At 35.9% G+C, this 18,564-nt stretch overlaps 1 protein-coding gene across 7 annotated transcripts in view; it reads right to left on the reverse strand.

Annotated features, from left to right (window-relative positions):
- Positions 1-18,564, reverse strand: part of ATRX (ATRX chromatin remodeler) — a 315,263-nt gene that overhangs the window by 156,360 nt on the left and 140,339 nt on the right. For all 7 annotated transcript variants that reach the window (XM_047714735.1, XM_047714739.1, XM_047714738.1 and 4 more), the window contains 2 exons: positions 9,133-9,235; positions 6,600-6,818 (listed from right to left, as the gene is read on the reverse strand). In XM_047714735.1, the coding sequence (XP_047570691.1) occupies positions 6,600-6,818; positions 9,133-9,235 (322 nt within the window). The remainder of the gene's footprint in view (positions 1-6,599; positions 6,819-9,132; positions 9,236-18,564) is intronic.

Raw genomic sequence — 18,564 nt, forward strand, 5'->3', positions numbered from 1 at the left:
CTCAGTCTTAGGTTAAGCGTCTTGACTCTTGATTTCAGCTAAGGTCATGATCTCAGGGTCATGAGATTGAGCCCTGCCCTGGGCTCTGCACTGAGCATGAAGCCTCCTTAAGATTCTCTCCTTTTCCCTCTGCCCCTCCCCCCTCCACTTGCACAGACACTCTCTGTGTCTCTCTGTCTCTCTAAAAAAAAGAGTGAGAGAGAAATTACATCCATTTATAATTTTAAAACAGAAATTAACAGATTTGAAAGAAATTAGCAGTTATTTATATATGGACATGATTGTAAAGGTAGAAAATTGTTAAGAAATCTACAAAAAAGCTACTAGAACTAGTTAAGAGGATTTAGCTAAATCACAGACTATGAAGTCATTAAATCACTTGAAATTTCACTTATCATGTCATCAGAAAACAGGAAATACTTAGGGATAATTTTTTTAAAGATTTTATTTTTTGACAGACAGAGATCACAAGTAGGCAGAGAGGCCAGCAGAGAGAGAGAGAAAGAGGGAAGCAGGCTCCCCAGTGAGGAGAGTCTGATGCGGGGCTCAATCCCAGGACCCCGAGATCATGACCCAAGCCATAGGCAGAGATTTAACCCACTGAACCACCCAGGCATCCCCATAGGGATAAATTTAGCAAAATATATGCTAGATTTGTACAATGAAAAGTATAAAACACTGCTAAGAGAAATTAAAGGAAAACTAAATAAATGGAGAGACATACTATATTCATGTAACAGGAGAAAAATACTGCTAAGATGTCACTGATATAAAGATCCAACACAATCCCAATAAAAGTTCCAAAAGGACTCTTATGAAAAGTGGCAACATGATACTAAAATTTATATGGAAATGCAAGTAACAGTTAATAGCGAAAACAATTCTGAAAATGCAGAACAAAGTTGTAGGAGTTACAGTATCTGATTTCAAGATTTACTATAAAATATAAGGTTATGGTAATCAAAACAGTATGGTATTAGCTTAAGGACAGACACATAGATGAACTGATTCACAAATATGTGATAAGTTGATTTTTTACAAAGATGCAAAATAATTCCATGGAGAAACAAGTCTTACAACAAATGATAGAGGAATAACTGACCATACTGGGATAAAATATGAATCTTCACCCATATCTCACATATCATTAACATGCTAAAATTAACATGAAAGAAATCATAAACTTACACTTAAAAATGAAAAGTTCATAATTTTGAGAAGGAATCAAAGAGGAAAATATTTGCAACCTTGGGGTAAACCAAGATTTCTTAAATAGGACACAGACATGCGCACCCCCCCCCCAAAAAAAAGGCAAACATTAAAAACCTGATGAGTAAGACTTTATCAAAATTCAAACCTTCTGCTTTTTTGAAAGACAAGATTAAATAAATAAAAAGAGAAGTCAATAAGGAAGAAAACACATTAAAACACATAAACCCCAAAAATGACTTGTATACAAAATAACTATCTTAACTAAATAAAAAGACAAAACTCCCCACACACAAAAAAGAGGAAAAGAAAAAAAAAAGAGGAAAAGATTTGAATAAACACATCACAAGGATATATAAATGGCCATTAAGCCCATGAAAAGATGTTTAACCTCATTAGTCACCAGAGAAATGCAAATTAAAATAACAATGAAATAACACTACACATTTGTTAAAATGGCTGAAATTTTAAAAACTGCCAGTAACTACTATTGCTGAGGAGATGAAGAAAGTGGAATTCTCATATATTGCTGATGGTAATTCAAAATGTTATAGCCACACTAGAAAACATTTTGGCAGTTTATTATAAAGCCAATCATCAATCTACAAGGGCTCATACATATTACAGAAATTAAGTCGATAATTAATAACCTTCCAAAACAGAAAGCACCACTGGTGGGTTTACAGGTGCATTATACCAATTCTCTACAACCTTTTTTAGAGGATAAAGCAGAGGGAACACTTCCTAATTCAATATATCAGGCCAGCATTACCTTAATACCAACACATGATGTGAAACTACAAGCATCTCTCATAATCATAAATACAAAAGCCATCAACAAACTGTTAACAAATAAAATCCAAAAATGTATTAAAAGAATTATATACTATAACCAAGTAGGATTTATCCCAGATATGGAACACTGGTTCAACATTCAAAAATCTACACAATCCATTATATCCACAGGCTTTAAAAATCACATAATCATAACAAGAGATGCAGCAAAAGTATCTCACAAAGATCCAGCACCCATTCATGATAAAAATTCTCAGTAAATAAGACATAGAGGAGAACTTCACAACTTGATTAAGAGTACCTACAAAAAGTCAATAGCTAACATGATACTTAATGGTGAGAAACTATAAGCTTTCACACTAAGGTCAGGTAAAGGCAAGGATATCCCTTCTTACCACTCCTTTTTAACATTGTACCAGAAATTTTAGTTAATGCAGTAAAACAAGAAAAGCAATTAAAAGGTACACAGATTAGGAAGGAAGAAATAAAACTTTGTTCACAGATGAAATGATTTCATATAGGGAAAATCCAAAACAAATAATGAAAAAATCCAGGAACTCAGTGATTAGAGCAAGGTTGCAGGATGTAAGGTTAATATACAAAAGATAGTGCTTTCCTATATACCAGCAATGAAGAAATGGAATTTGAAATTAAACATGCACATACCATATGGCCCAGTAATACCACTTCTAGATATTTTTCCAAGGGAAATGAAAACATCTTTCTACACAAAGACCTGTACAGAAATATTTATAACAAATTGATTCGTAAGCCAAAAATAACCCAAACGTCCATCAATAAGTAAATAACCTGTAGCCTATCCATACAGTGGAATAGTACTCTACAAACATAAAGTACCTGGAACACATAAACATGAATGAATCTCAAAATCATTAAACTTAAAATTACATAAAAGAACATATTATGTGATTTCATTGACATGAAACTTTAAAAAAGACAAATATAATCTATGGTGATAAAAGCAGATCATAGATTCCCTATAGCTAGGTATATAGGGTTGAGGACTGACCAAGAAGTACTGATTAAAGTTTTCTACATCTTAATTGCAGCAATGGCTACTAGGAAGTATACTTTTGATAAAGTCCTTTGATTGTGAACTTAGTATAGGAAATACATCATATGTAATTGGTGGCTATATAAAAGTATATTAAATTTCTTGGGAAATGGGGCACCTGGGTGGCTCAGTTAAGCATCTGGCTTGGGTCATGATCTCAGGGTCCTGGGATCAAGCCCCACATCAGGCTCCCCGCTCAGCAGGGAACCTGCTTCTCCTCCTCCTCCTTCCTCTCCCTCTCCCTGCTGCTCCCCTGCTTGTACTCTCTCTGTCAAATAAATAAATAAGATCAAATGAATGAATGAATGAATGAATGTATTTCTAGGAACAGTTTACTTAGGCAAAACCATTGCAAGTGGCTAAAAATGGTGGAATGAACATATTTCTTCAATAAAATGATATGAAAGAACAAAAAAGTTATAATCCCATAGGTGAAAAAGAAAAAAGAGGAAGATCTTGGAAGAAATGAAACGTTAACAAAACTGTGAAAGCTAGAAGGCATATGGACAAATGTCACATGACATAACAAAATAAAGAAGGTTGAAACTTAAGTTCCCGTAGAGAAGAAAAATAACAAGAACCACATATTTGATATTCCTCAGAAGTTTAAGGACAAGGAGGCATCAGTTAACACAAATAGTTCACGAGAAGTGTGGAGTGAAAGTAGGAAAATTGGTTGAAAGCCTAAATAAGGAAGAGTCACACCTATCAGATAGCCAAATTAGTCCATTATTAAAGTAAGATGACTAACCCAATTGAAAATCTCTGGGAAGCACAGTGCATGGGAAAATAAGTATCTATGAAGTAAGAGATCCAAAACAAGAAATGGGTGAGGTGAGGAAATTCCCAGAAGAGTAAAAGTAATGAAACAGACCAGATTAGAACTGGGGGAAAAAGGCTCCATCAGCATCATTTCAAAGTAAAAAACAAAAAAAAACAAAAAAACTAACCTGATCATTCATTTGATGTGCTAAAGTTACTGAGGAATTTTAGGGTTCTGCCAAATATATAGGAAATTAAGTAGTCAAAAGTATGCAGAAAGTAAGACCAAAAAAATCCAAAACATTATTAATTCTAGGAAAAGCAAACAAAAAAGGACAAAGGAATGTAATCATCATGCACTATGTGTATGTACACATACATATATGTGTATGTATGAGAAATATATGCAATATGCACTATGTAGTCCTTTTGTGAATATTTAAATAGATACAGTCATGCAAACAGTGACAAATAATTCCACCAGAACTGTGGTATAACCACACTAAGAGAATGGGAGGAGGAAAGTCTGTCTTTGGCAGGCAGTATATGACAACTCCACAACTATCATATAATAATGGTAATGTTTAAAACTGAAAAATAAAAAATAAAATTATATGCCTACTAAACAGAAACATAAAAGTAAAAGCAAAGAACAGCTAGAAGAATTGAGTCATTACCTTTGAGTACAGTCTGGGTAAAATGGAAGACTACTGATTTTTCAATTTTTATCATATTACTTGATTTTTTAAAAGCACATAGATTCAATTTCGTAAATGAAAAAAATTAATTAGAAAATAAACATTATAAAACAATGAAATGTACGGGGAACATGTTAATATATATTTAAATTACATGAAATAAAAGGGAAAGGAAAATACAGCATATATAGTCACATACAGTGACTACAGTTATGTGAAAAACGTATATATACTGATAGGATCAGAAGAAGAAAATGATAATATAGAATTTTAATGTCTACTTATCAAATGCTATTATTCAAATTTTTAAATAAAATTTAAATAACATCACAAAAAGAGACACCTACTCTTAGATGTACCTCTAAGTAAGATGCAAGATGAGGTATATATTACCACCCATGAGTATTTTTGCCAAGAACTGAATCTAAATCTGGTCAGACCTCTATATCCAACAGTTTATAGGACATATAGGAACCAGTGAAAATACACCACAGAAATGGGATCAGCAAAGCTCAAAATATAGGAAATTCTACAGAAATAATCTAGCTTTTTAAACTCTTGGACTATAAGAAGAAAATGGAAAAAGGAAAACTTTGTTTTTAAAATGAAAATAGACATGAGGTATAACATCCAAATGCAACATAACAGGTAGTAAGACTTTCTTAATTTCCTAATTCATACCACACATTTTTAAAACCATTGTATTTGGGCACCTGGGTGGCTCAGTTGGTTAAGCATCCAACTCTTGGTTTTGGCTCAGGTCATGATTTTGGGGTCATGGGATGAAGCCCTGCATCAGGCTCGGAGATCAGTGGGGAATCTATTTGGGATTCTTTCTGTCCCTCCCTGCCACCCACGCTTTCTCCCTTTCTTGAATAAATAAATAAGTCTTTAAAAACCACTAATATGTTTCTGAGAAAAATGAAGGAATTTGGAATATTAGCTAGATATTTGATGATAGTATGGAATTAATGATAATATTTAAGTGTAATAATGGTACTGTAATAATGTCTAAGGGTATTTATCTTTTGACAATATAGTCTGAACTATATATACACAGAATGAGATGATTTCTGAGACTTCGCCAAAGTAATCTGAAGAAATAGATGAAACAAGATGGCCATGATTCGGTAACTGCTGAAGTTGAGTATCTGGTACATGGAGATTTGTAGTACTATTCCCTCTGCCTGTAAATGTGCTTGAAAACTATGATGATTAAAAAAGAAACGTTTATTTAAAAAATTAAAATCTTTGGGATGCCTGGGTGGCTCAGCCAGTTAAGTGGCTACCTTCAGCTTAGGTCATGATACTAAGGTTCTGGGATCAAGTCCCACATCAGGCTCCTTGCTCAGCAGGAAGCCTGCTTCTCTCTCTGCCTGCCTCTCCCCCTTCCCCTGCTTGTGAGTGCACATTCGCTCACTTTCTCTCTTTTCTTCTGAATTAAAAGAAAATAAAAGGCTTAACCAAAAAAATTAAAATCTTTTATGAATTTAAGCAATATATTTAAATATTTAAAATATTTAATTTATATTTAATATTTATTATTTAATTTTATTTTTATTATTTAAATTATATTTAAATATTTAAAGATTTTTCTGCCCCAGATAAAACACAATCACTTTGGTGAGAATTCAAGAATCTTAAGTCATTTTGTGTATCTAATCATACTAATATAGCCTAATGAAGATTTTTAAGTTGCATAAAATAGGGTTGAGTGGGTGGCCCAATCAGTTAAACATCCGACTCTTGATTTTAGCTCAGGTCATGATCTCAGGGTCATAGGATCAAGACCCACGTTGAGCTCTACACTCAGTGCAGAGTCTGCTTGTCCCTCTCCATTTGCTCCTTCCCCACTTGCATACTCGCTTGCTATCTCCAAAATAAATAAATAAAATCTTTTGAAATTAAAGTTGTATAAAATACTGTTAATAGGGAAAAGCAAGTATAATTAAAAATCTGTGGGGATTATAACATTCTATTCTTAAAATACTGAGTAATATATGTGTGTGTGAAGCTATTAAAGTCCTATTTTTTGAAATCATAAATAAAAACTGGTTTACCTCTCTCAATTTTTCTCGCTCACGTTCCCTCTCAGCAATACGTTTTCGCCTCTCTTCCTCTTCCTTAAGAGCATTCTGTGTCTCAGTTCTTAGTTTATCATCTTTAAGAATTTTTCTAATTTTCTTTCTGCCTTTTCCTGGAGACTTGGAATCATCATTTTCATCTTCTTCTTCTTCCTCTTCATCTTCCTCCTCTTCTTTATCCTCTTCAGAATTACTCTATGGAATTTAAATGATCAAAGGTAAATACCACAAAGTTGTCTAATTTACCCATTTCATATTCCAATAATTAATATACTAAGAAAAGTTTAAAGAAAACATACTGAAAAGCTTTAGATTATACTTTGCAATAAAAAAGACATTAAAAAAACACCCCAGGGGGCGCCTGGGTGGCTCAGTGGGTTAAGCCGCTGCCTTCGGCTCAGGTCATGATCTCAGGGTCCTGGGATCGAGCCCCGCATCGGGCTCTCTGCTCAGCAGGGAGCCTGCTTCCTCCTCTCTCTCTGCCTGCCTCTCTGCCTGCTTGTGATCTCTCTCTGTCAAATAAATGAATAAAAAAAAAAAAACCCAGAAAAGGGGGCAAAGAAATGCAACAAGCATCTCTCCAAAGATGATAAAGAAATATTCAGTTAATCATGTGAAAAGATGTTCAACATTACTTGTCATTAGGGAAATTTAAATCAAAACCATAAAGGAGATACTATCTTGCACCCATTAGGATGGGTATTAGAAAAAGACAAAAACAATTATCATATGGTTTCACTTATTTGTGGAGCATAACAAATAGCATGAAGGACAAGAGGAGTTAGAGAGGAGAAGGAAGTTGAGGGAAATTGGAAGGGGAGGTGAACCATGAGAGACTATGGACTCTGAAAAACAATCTGAGGGTTTTGAAGGGGCAGGGGGTGGGAGGTTGGGGGAACTAGGTGGTGGGTATTAGAGAGGGCTCGGATTGCATGGAGCACTGGGTGTGGTTGCAAGAACAGCGAATACTGTTACGCTGAAAATAAAAAAAAATAAAAAATAAAATAAAAAAGAAAAAGATAAAAAAATAAAATAACAAGTTTTGGTGAGAATTTGGAATAAGCAGAACCCTGGTACACTGGGAAAACAATGTGATGGTGCCTCAAAAAGTTAAACATAGGGACGCCTGGGTGGCTCAGTTGGTTAAGCCGATGCCTTCGGCTCAGGTCATGATCCCAGCGTCCTGGGATCGAGTCCCACATCGGGCTCCTTGCTCATCAGGGAGCCTGCTTCTCCCTCTGCCTGCCATTCTGTGTGCCTGTGCTTGCTCTCTCTCCCTCTCTCTCTGACAAATAAATAAATAAAATCTTTTTAAAAAAAGAAAAAAGTTAAACATAGAATTACCAGATGCTCCACCAATTCCGTATTTCAGATTATAACCAAAATATATAAAGCAGGGACTAAAATATTTCTACACCCACATTCACAACACCATTACTCAAAATAGCCTAAGATGGAAACAATCCCAATGTCCATCAACAAAAGAATGGGTAAACACAATGATATATACATACATTATATTATTTAGCATTAAAAAGAAGGAAATTGTGATATAGTCTACAATATGGATGAACCCTGAAAACACTGTCAGTGAAATAAACCACACACAAAAGGACACATAACTATATGACTTTTCTTAATATGAGGTACCTAAAATAGGCAAATTCATAAACAGAGAAATTAGATGAGGTTACAAGGGGCAGGGTACAGAGTTTCCAATTTTGAATTTAATTAAGACCACTGAAATGTACTGATAATTTAATTAGGACCACTGAAATGTACAGTTAAAGGATCACTTTACAAAAAGACCACTCCCGGGATGCCTGGGTGGCTCAGTTGGTTGGACGACTGCCTTCGGCTCAGGTCATGATCCCAGGGTCCCTGGATCGAGTCCCACATCGGGCTCCCAGCTCCATGGGGAGTCTGCTTCTCCCTCTGACCTTCTCTTCGCTCATGCTCTCTCTCACTGTCTCTCTCTCAAATAAATAAATAAAATCTTTAAAAAAAAAAAAAAGACCACTCCCGTCCCTGGCCAAGGAGAATGTGAATGCATCATGTTACAGATTCATTCTGTACTCACAGAGTGAAACATATTACAGAGAATTTCTACTTTACATAATTCTGCTTATATATAAGAAACAAATTTGCTAACATCACTTCTGGAAGAAATCTACTCACACATGAGTCATTATTCAGAATAAAATGTTATATGTCTTTAGAAAATAGAACACTACACATCAACTTTATAGGCCCAAGAGCGTAAACAATGAAAAAGAGCAACTTAAAATTTCCATCAGATTTAGTTAAGAAACAGAAAAAAAAACCGATAATGTGTCATAATATTTCTGCATACTTATACATTCAGTAAGTCAATCCTTCTACAAAAGTGTTAAAAGTGTTAAAAATAAACCAGCAGAATTAAACTAATGAATGGAATGCAGAAAAGGAAGTAACATGTTTAGTACACTCTACTGTAGTTATAATTCAAGCACATAATAAATCTCATTACCTTGTTTTCACTGGATGAGTCTTCTTGAACCTTAATGCGTCGTCTTTTCTTTTTCTGTTTATAACTCCGCTGATTTTCTTCCAACTCTGCTTTCTTTGCAGACCTAAAAAACATTTAAAATGAAAAATGAAATACTTCATGATGAATTTCCTTAATTACATACTATTCTATAGCTTATATGCCTTTGCATACATTCCTAAAAAAGAAAAAAAAGCAAAAAAAATCTTCACTAGATAACCCTTAATTTTAATCCAACAATCAATATTTTAAGTTATAGAAAGGGGAGGTTTGGCGTAAATAATAAAATGGATGAGGGGACCTGGGTGGCTCAATTGGTTAAGAAACCAACTCTTGATTTTGCCTCAGGTCATAATCTCAGGTCATAGGATCCAGCCCCACGTGGAGTCTGCTTTGAATTCTCTCTCTCCTTCTCCCTCTGCCCTTCACCCCAACTCACTCATGCTCTAAAATAAATAAAATTAAGAAAAAAAGATGGAGGGCCTTTAGAAATATTAGTAGCTAATATACAAATGAAAAATATTCACCATCTCTTAGAAGAAAAGAAAACAGTAACAACAACTTCTGGCAAAAAAAATACTTCTGGGCTTATAAACTGGTGGACAAAGTTACATATATAAAGAGAGTACATTCAAGTCATAAATAACAGACATACAAATCAATGAAAGAGAAATGTTGAGTCCAGAAATAAAACATTACATTTGTGATCCACTGACTTTTCCACTAGAGTGTCAAGAAAATGCAACAGGTAAAAAAACCATCTTTTTAATAAATGGTGCTGAGACAACTAGTTATCTACATGCAAAGCAATGAAGTTGGACCCCTATCTTACATCATATATAAAAATTAACTCAAAATGGATCAAAATCCCCCTAAGATATAAGTTCTACCTAACAGACTACTCACTATTCCATTGTTGAAAAGTGAAAAAATGATTATTTACATATTATGCTGGGGGGAGAAAAAAAATTACCTCTATGAGATAGTTTGAAAATATGTATGACAGGAGGGAGTTAAGATGGCAGAATAGTAGAAGGACTCTGGGCTTCCACACCCCTCAAACACAGGTAAATAATTATGAAATCATTCTAAATACCCAAGGAACAGACCTGAAGACTGATAGAGCAAACAGCACAATTAGAGGGGAGAGAAGAGGGCACATTCAGGAAGGAAGTAGTGTGGAGAGGGGTTTTAGGGGAGAAATGTATCATGGGTGCTGCAGCAGTAAGGGAGTCCTGGTGACAGAGAAAGGCAAGAGAGAGCAGAGCACACAGGGATATGCACAAGATGAATACTGCCCCAAAGCCACTGTATGGGAAAACAAAAAGGGCTGATTTTCATGAATTTTTGCAACCAGAAGGACTCAAAGACTGGAGTTTTAAAGGTCCCTGGGCTTGGCTAGGATAGAGACCTGAGGGTGCTGCCCTACTCCTAGACAGAAGGCAGACAAACAAGCAACTCACAGGCAGATGACACAATCTGAGGCTCGCCTAAGGTGCAATGGGAGAGACTGTTCCCTCCTCCTGGAGTGCATTTATGAGAGGTGGCATTGTATGTCCAGGGAGAAGAGGACCAGTGGGTGCCATCCCCCCGACACCACACACCTCAGCATAGGCGCAGTCACAGCTACTGAGGGCAGCTAACCTGAACACTGGGTATTTGGCCTGATTTACTCCAAATCCGATGACCCTGCACTCTGGAGTGATCACTCTTCTGGGTCAAACTTGCATCAGTCCAAGCGTTAGTCAAACTTGCATTAGTCCATGCGGCAAGACCCTCCCAGAGAAGACCGGTACAGATCCCCACCACACCAGATCGCTAAAGTTTGGAATTTAAAAAGTCAGCAGGCTTAGCTGGGTAGAGCCCAAAGTGCAATACATTGCCAGGCAGGCAAGCAACCTGGAGACAGTGTAAAAACAATGATCTGAAAACACCTAGAATGTATGAAGGGAAATTATTCACTCATCTGGGAGTGCTTCATTGAGAGTAGCAAGCACAGACTCCCCTCTACAAGGAAAAAAGACCTAGCTGACATCATTTCCTTCAGCCACCCCTTAGCATAAACCAACTTTAGGAAATCGTACAGCACCAACAGTGGTTACCTAATCTGCTTATACCAAGTCTCACACCCCTGAGCTACACTGTTACTGCTTTTCTCAGGCAAGTATCACTAAGGACCAGCCCAGGAGACCTCTTCCCCAGAAGACCAGCACAAACCCAGGCACGCAAGACATCTACTTACTATAGTGTGCTGCAAAGCTTCCATTCTAGTAGAAACAGCATCACGTCTCTTTTAGAAAGCAGATCAAAGCACAGGTCGTTAAAACTTGCCATACTCTGGCCACATTCCAAATACCAGGCAAGGAGAACCTCTATAGACAACTAAACTGAGGGACAGAGCAACCAAAATCCAGCAGCAGAGTGCACTCAGCACGCACCAGAGATACTTCCTGAAGCGCCAGGCCCTGGACAGTATATGACCTCTTCTTCATAAAGCTGTAACTCTCAGGCAGAAAATATAACAGGCTTCTCTAACACACAGAAGACAGAAACCTAGACAAAATACCAAGAGATGCAGAAATTCATCCCAGAAGAAAAAAAACAAAAAAAGGTCATGGACAGAGATCTAATAGAAACAGGTATAAGTAAGATGCCTAATGGAGAATTTAAAGCAACAAATATAAAGATATTCACTGGACTTCAGAAAAACATGGAAGACATCAGAAAAACCCTTATTAGAAATAAAAAAGGAAAAAAGATAATTAGGCAGAAATTAAAAATGTAGTAACTAAAATTCAAAAGAGACTGGATGTAATTACCACAAGGATGGAAGAAAGAGACATAGAAGCAAGTCATGCAGAAGACAGAATTATGGAAAATAATGAAGCTGAACAAAAGAGAGGAAAAATAATGACAGATCACAAGAGTAGACTCAGGGAATGCAGTGACTCCAACAAATGTAATAACATTTGTATCATGGGAGTTACCAGAAGAAGACAAATTAAAGGGAGCAGAAGGTGTATCTGAGAAACTACTAATGGAAAACTTCCCTAATCTGGGAAATAAAACAGACATATAGATCCAGGAGGCACAGAGAACTCCCATCAACATAAATAAAAGCAGGATAACAAGACATACTGAAGTTAAATTTGTAAAATATAGTCACAAAGAAAAACTCAAAAGCAGGAAGACAAAAGAAATCCTGAACTTACAAGAGAAGACGCAAAAGAATAGCGGCAGATTTCTCCAAAGAAACCTGGCAGGCCAGAAGTCAGTGGCATGATATATGAAACATGCTGAATGGGAAAAATATGCAAACAAGAATACTCTATCCACAAAGGTTATCATTTAGAAGAGAAGTAGATATAAAGAGTATCCCAGACAAACAAAAACTAAGGGAGTTCATGAGCACTAAAACAGCTCAGGAAGAAATATTAAAGAGGACTTTCTGAGTGGGAAAGAAAGACCAAAAGTGAAAAAAAATAGAAAGGAATAGAGAAAATCTCCAGAAACAACAACAAAACAAGTAATACGAAGGCACAAAAGCCATATATATCAATAATCACTCTGAATGTAAATGGATGAAATGCTCCAATCTAAAGACAAAGGATGTATGAATGGCTAATAAAACAAAACCCATTTATATGCTGCCTACAAGAGTCATTTTAGACCTTAAAGCACCTGCAGATTGAAAATGAGATGGAAAAACATTTATGTTGTAAATGAATGTCCAAGAAAGCCAGAGAAACAATACTTATATCAAGCAAACTAGACTATAAACCAAGACTGTAATAAGAGATAAGGAAGGGCACTGTATCATAATTGAGGGGTCTAACAAACAAGAAGATCTACTAATTATAAATACTTATGTCCCCAACTTGGGAGCACCCAAATACATAAAACAATTAATAACAAACATAAAGAAACTCATTCACAATAATACAATAATACTAAGGAACATTAACACCTCACTTACATCAATGGACAGATCATCTAAGCAGAAAATTAACAAGGAAACAATGGCTTTGAATGATAAATGGAAACAGATGGACTTAAAAGATATATTCAGAACATTATATCCTGAAGCAACAAAACACACATTCAAGTGTACATGGGACATTCTACAGAACAGATCACATAACTAGATCACAAATCAGGGCTCAACAAGTACAGAAAGACTGAGATCACACAATGTATCTTCTCTGACCACAAGGCTATGAAACTTAAAGTCAACCACAAGAAAAATTTAGAAAGACCACAAATACAAGGTTAAAGAACTAAAGAATGAATGGGTCAACCAGGAAATTAAAAAAGAAATAAAAAACACATGGAAACAAATGAAAATGAAAACACAACAGTCCAAAACCTCTGGGATACAGCAAAAGCAGTCGTAAGATGGAAGTATACAGCAATACAAGCCTACCTCAAGAAGCAAGAAAATTCGCAAATAACCTAACTTTACACCTAAAGGATCTAGAAAAAGAACAACAAATGAAGCCTAAATCTAGCAAAAGAAGAGAAATATAAAGATTAGAGCAAAAAAAAAAAAAAAAAAAGATTAGAGCAGAATAAATGACAAACAAAAAAAACAGCTGAAAAGATTAAAACACTGAAGGTGGTTCTTTGAAAAACTTAATAAAACTGATAAACCCAGAGTCAGGCTTATCAAAAAGAAGAGAGAAAGGATACAAATAAACAAAATCACAAATGAGAGAAGAGAAATAACCAAAACCACAGAAATACAATTATCAGAGAATATTTTGAAAAATTATATGTCAGCAAACTGTGCAATCTGGAGGAAATGGATAAATTCCTAGAAATGTATAAACTTCCAAAACTGAAACAAGAAGAAATAGAGAATGTGAACAGACCAGTAATCAGCAAAGAAATTGAATTAGTACTCAAAAATCTCCCAACAAACAAAAATCCAGGGCCAGCTGGCTTCACAGGGGAATTCTACAAAACATTTAAGGAAGAGTTAATGCCCATTCTTCTGAAACTATTCCAAAACATAGAGATGGAAGAAAAACTATCAAATTCATTCTATGAGGCCAGTATTATTCTGATACCAAAACCAGACAAAGACTCCACTAAAACAGAAAAGTACATGTAGGCTAATATCCCTGATGAACATGGATACAAAAATTCTCAACTACGAAGAAATCTAATCCAACAGTACATTAAAAGACTCACTGACCATGATCAAGAGGAATGGGCTGCAGGGGTGGTTCAATATTCACAAATCAGTCAATATCCATTCATGATAAAAACCATCAACAAAGTAGGCATACAGGGAACATACTTCAACATCGTAAGGGCCATATATGAAAAACCCACATCTAATATCAACCTCAGTGCAAAAAAAAAAAAAAATGAGAGCTTTTCCTCTGTGGTCAGGAACAAGACAGGGATGCCCACTCTTACCGCTGTTTTTTAACACTGTACTGGAGGTCCTAGCCTCAGCAATCAGACAACAAAAAGAATGAAAAGACATCCAAATCAGCCAGAAAGAAGTCAAAATTCCAGTATCTGAAGATGACATGATACTCCACACAGAAAATCTGAAAGACTCCACCAAGGAAGAGCTAGAACTGATACACGAATTGAGTAAAGTCACAGGATACAAAATCAGCATACAGAAATCTTTGCATTTCTATACACCAACAACAAACAGCAGAAAGAAAAATCAAGGAATCAATCCCATTTACAATTGCACCAAAAATAGTAAAGACACCTAGGAATAAACGTAACCAAAGAGGGTGAAAGACCTGTACTCTGATAACTACAAAACACCAAGGAAAAAATTGAAAATGCCAAAAAGAAATGGAAAAACATTCCATGCTCATGGATTGAAAGAACAAATATTGTTAAAATGTCTATACTACCCAAAGCAACCTACACATCTAACGCAATCCATATCAAAATACCACTAGCATTTTTCACAGAGCTAGAACAAACAATCCTAAAATCTGTATGGAACCACAAAAGACCCTGAATAGCCCCAGCAATCCTGAGAAAGAAAAGTAAAGCTGGAGGCATCGTGATTCCAGACATCAAGCTATATTATAAAGTTGCAGTCATCAAGACAGTGGGGTACTAGCACAAAAATAGACACATAGATCAGTGCAACAAAATAGAGAACCCAGAAAGGGAACCACAATTATATGGTCAATTCATCTTCAACAAAGCATGAAAGAATATCCAATGGAAAAAAGATAGTCTCTTCAACAAATGGTGTTGGGTAAACTGGACAGCCACACGCAGAAGAATGAAACTGGACCACTTTCTTACACGATACACAAAAAATAAATTCAAAGTGGATGAAAGACCTAAATGTGAGACAGGAGAGGAGAATGCAGGCAGTAACCTTGCCATCAGCAATAGCAACTTCTTGCTAGATAGGTCTCCTGAGGCAAGGGAAACAAAAGCAAAAATAAACTACTGGGACTTCATTAAGATAAGAAGTTTTGGCACAGCGAAAGAAACCATCAACAATACTAAAAAGCAATCTTTGGATTGTGAGAAGATATTTGCAAATGACATCTGATAAAGGGTTAGTAACCAATAAAGAACTTATAAAACTCAATACCCAAAAAACAAATAATCCAGTTTAAAAATAGAAGACATGATTAGGTATTTTTCCAAATAAGACATAGAGATGGCCATCAGACATCTGAAAAGATCCTCAACATCACCCATTATCAGGAAAATACAAATCAAAACTACAATGAGATAGCACCTCACACCTGTCAGAATGGCTAATATTAACAACACCAGAAACATCAGATGTTCGCCAGGATATGGAAGAAAGGCAAACCGTCTTATACTCTTGGTGAAAATGCAAACTGGTACAGCCACTCTGGAGAAGAGTATGGAGGTTCCTCAAAAAGTTAAAAATTGAACTACTCTATGATCCAGCATATGCACTACTAGATTTTTACCCAAAGGATTAAAAATATTAATTCAAAGGGATACCTACACCCCCTAGTTTACTGTACCATTATCAATAACAGAAAACTTATGTAAAAAGCCCAAATGTCCCCCACCTGATGAACAGATAAAGAGAATTTGGCATATATATATGTGAAATATTACTCAGTCATCAAAAAGAATGAAATCTTGCCATTTGCAATGACATGTTTAGAGCTAGAGAGTATCACGCTAAACAAAATCATCAGTCAGAGAAAGACAAATACCGTATGATTTCACTCACATGTGGAATTTAAGAAACAAAACAGGTGAACATAGAAAAAAAAGAGGCAAACCAGAAAATAGATTCTTGACTGTAGAGAACAGATGGAGGGTTACTGGAGGGGAAGTGGGCAGGGGGACTGGTTAAATGGGTGATGGATACTAAGGAAGGCACTTGTTATGATGAGCACTGGGTGTTATACGTAAGTGATGAATCACTAAATTCTACTCCTGAAACTAACGTTACACTGTATGTTAACTGGAATTTAAATAAAAACTTGGGGGAAAAGATGAAAATATGTATGACAAAAGTCTTAAAATTGTGTAACTTAGACTCAACAATGTCACTTTTAGTAATTTACTCTAAATGAGTGTCAATATACCCATATGCATATATATGTGTGTGTATGTAACATTGTGTAATAAAAATATTTCCATATCTCTGTTGTGTATATTATACAAATACTTTTTTAAGACTTATTTATTTGGGGGGGGGAACAGAGGGAGACAGAGAGAGAGAGAGTCCCAAGTAGACTCTACCCTGAGTGCAGAGCCTGATGTGAAGCTTGACCTCACAACCCTGAGACGAGGACCTGAGCCAAAACGAAGAGTCAGATGCTTAACTGACTGTACCACCCAGGTGCCCCTACAAATATTTTTTATGACAACAGTATTTATACCAGAAAAAACTGAGAACTATCTAAACAAACAAATCTAGAAGCTTATCATAAAGGTTACAGGGAGAAAAAGGATCAAAGTCCTACATATAATAGGTAAAACTATAAAATTTGTCAATGAAAAGAACGATAAATCTACATGACCTTGGATTAGGCAATGGATTCTGATATGGGTCTTATATCCAGAATATATAAAGCACTGTTATGAATAAACAATAAAACAGTTGCTGTGTTTTCACAGCAACAATAAACCAACAATTAAAAAAACAACAAAAAATCAACAGCAAAAACAATTAAAAATTGGGAAAAGAATTTATTCATTCAGACAGATGTTTCTCCAAAGAAGATATACAAATGGCTAGTAAGCACACACAAAAACGCTCAACATCATTAATCATTTGGGAAAAGTAAATCAAAATCACAATGGCCCATTACATACCCACTAGGTTGGCTATAACAAAAAAAAAGTTTGTGGGGGCGCCTGGGTGGCTCAGTGGGTTAAAGCCTCTGCCTTCGGCTCAGGTCATGATCCCTGGGTCCTGCGATTGAGCCCCGCATCAGGCTCTCTGCTCGGCAGGGAGCCTGTCTCTCCTCTCTCTGTGTCTGCCTCTCTGCCTACTTGTAATTTCTGTCTGTCAAATAAATAAAAATAAAATCTTTAAAAAAAAAAAGTATGTGAAGATGTACAGAAATCAGAAGTCTGGTGCATTGCTAGTGGAAATGTAAAATGATAAGCCACTATGCAAAAGAGTCTGACAGTTGCCTTAGAAAGCTGAGCATAATGTTACCATATGACCCTATAATTCCACTTACAGATATATTCCTATAAATGAATATGAAAATATATGACTATGTAAAAATCATATACAAATATTCACAGAAGCATTATACATAATAGCCAAAAAATGGAAACAACCCAAATGTCTACCAACAGATGAAAAAATGGGCAAATAAAATGTGGTACTATCTATACAATGGAATATTATTCAGCCAATCCAAGCAATAAAATAGCCAGGTAACCACAGCAAGATGACAGACTAGGAAGTTCCAGGCTCTTGTTCTTCCACAGAAACACAGAATACACAACATATGGTAAAAAGTAACTTTATGAGAACTCTAAAAACCAGTTAAGAAATCTTAGCAACCAAGTGAACACCTAATCAAAAGTTGCACTTAAAATAGTTGGATATTTTGTAGTGTTTCTGCTTATGCTTGTTGTACCCTCTTTCCTGCTCAACTCAAGGAGGTCAGTAGGAAGCTGCCCAATTCTCAGCTCCTCTGCCAGGAAGGAAGGTAAAGAGTGAAACTTGCTGGCAATGTTCTGGCTTTTCTATGGGCTGCCCAAGGGACAGGATTCTGTCTCCCTTAACTTGGAGCACACAAAAGCACATAAAAAGAGGCTTAACATCACTAACCACTAGGAAAAATACAAATCAAAACCACAGTGAGATAGCACCTCACAGTATTTAGGGTGGTTAGATCCCCTACCACCCCATAAAAAAACAGAAAAGAACAAGTGGCGGTGAGGATGTAGAAAGAGGAGAAT

This window comes from Lutra lutra, chromosome X, assembly GCF_902655055.1.
Source record: "Lutra lutra chromosome X, mLutLut1.2, whole genome shotgun sequence".
Taxonomy (NCBI): Eukaryota; Metazoa; Chordata; class Mammalia; order Carnivora; family Mustelidae; genus Lutra; species Lutra lutra.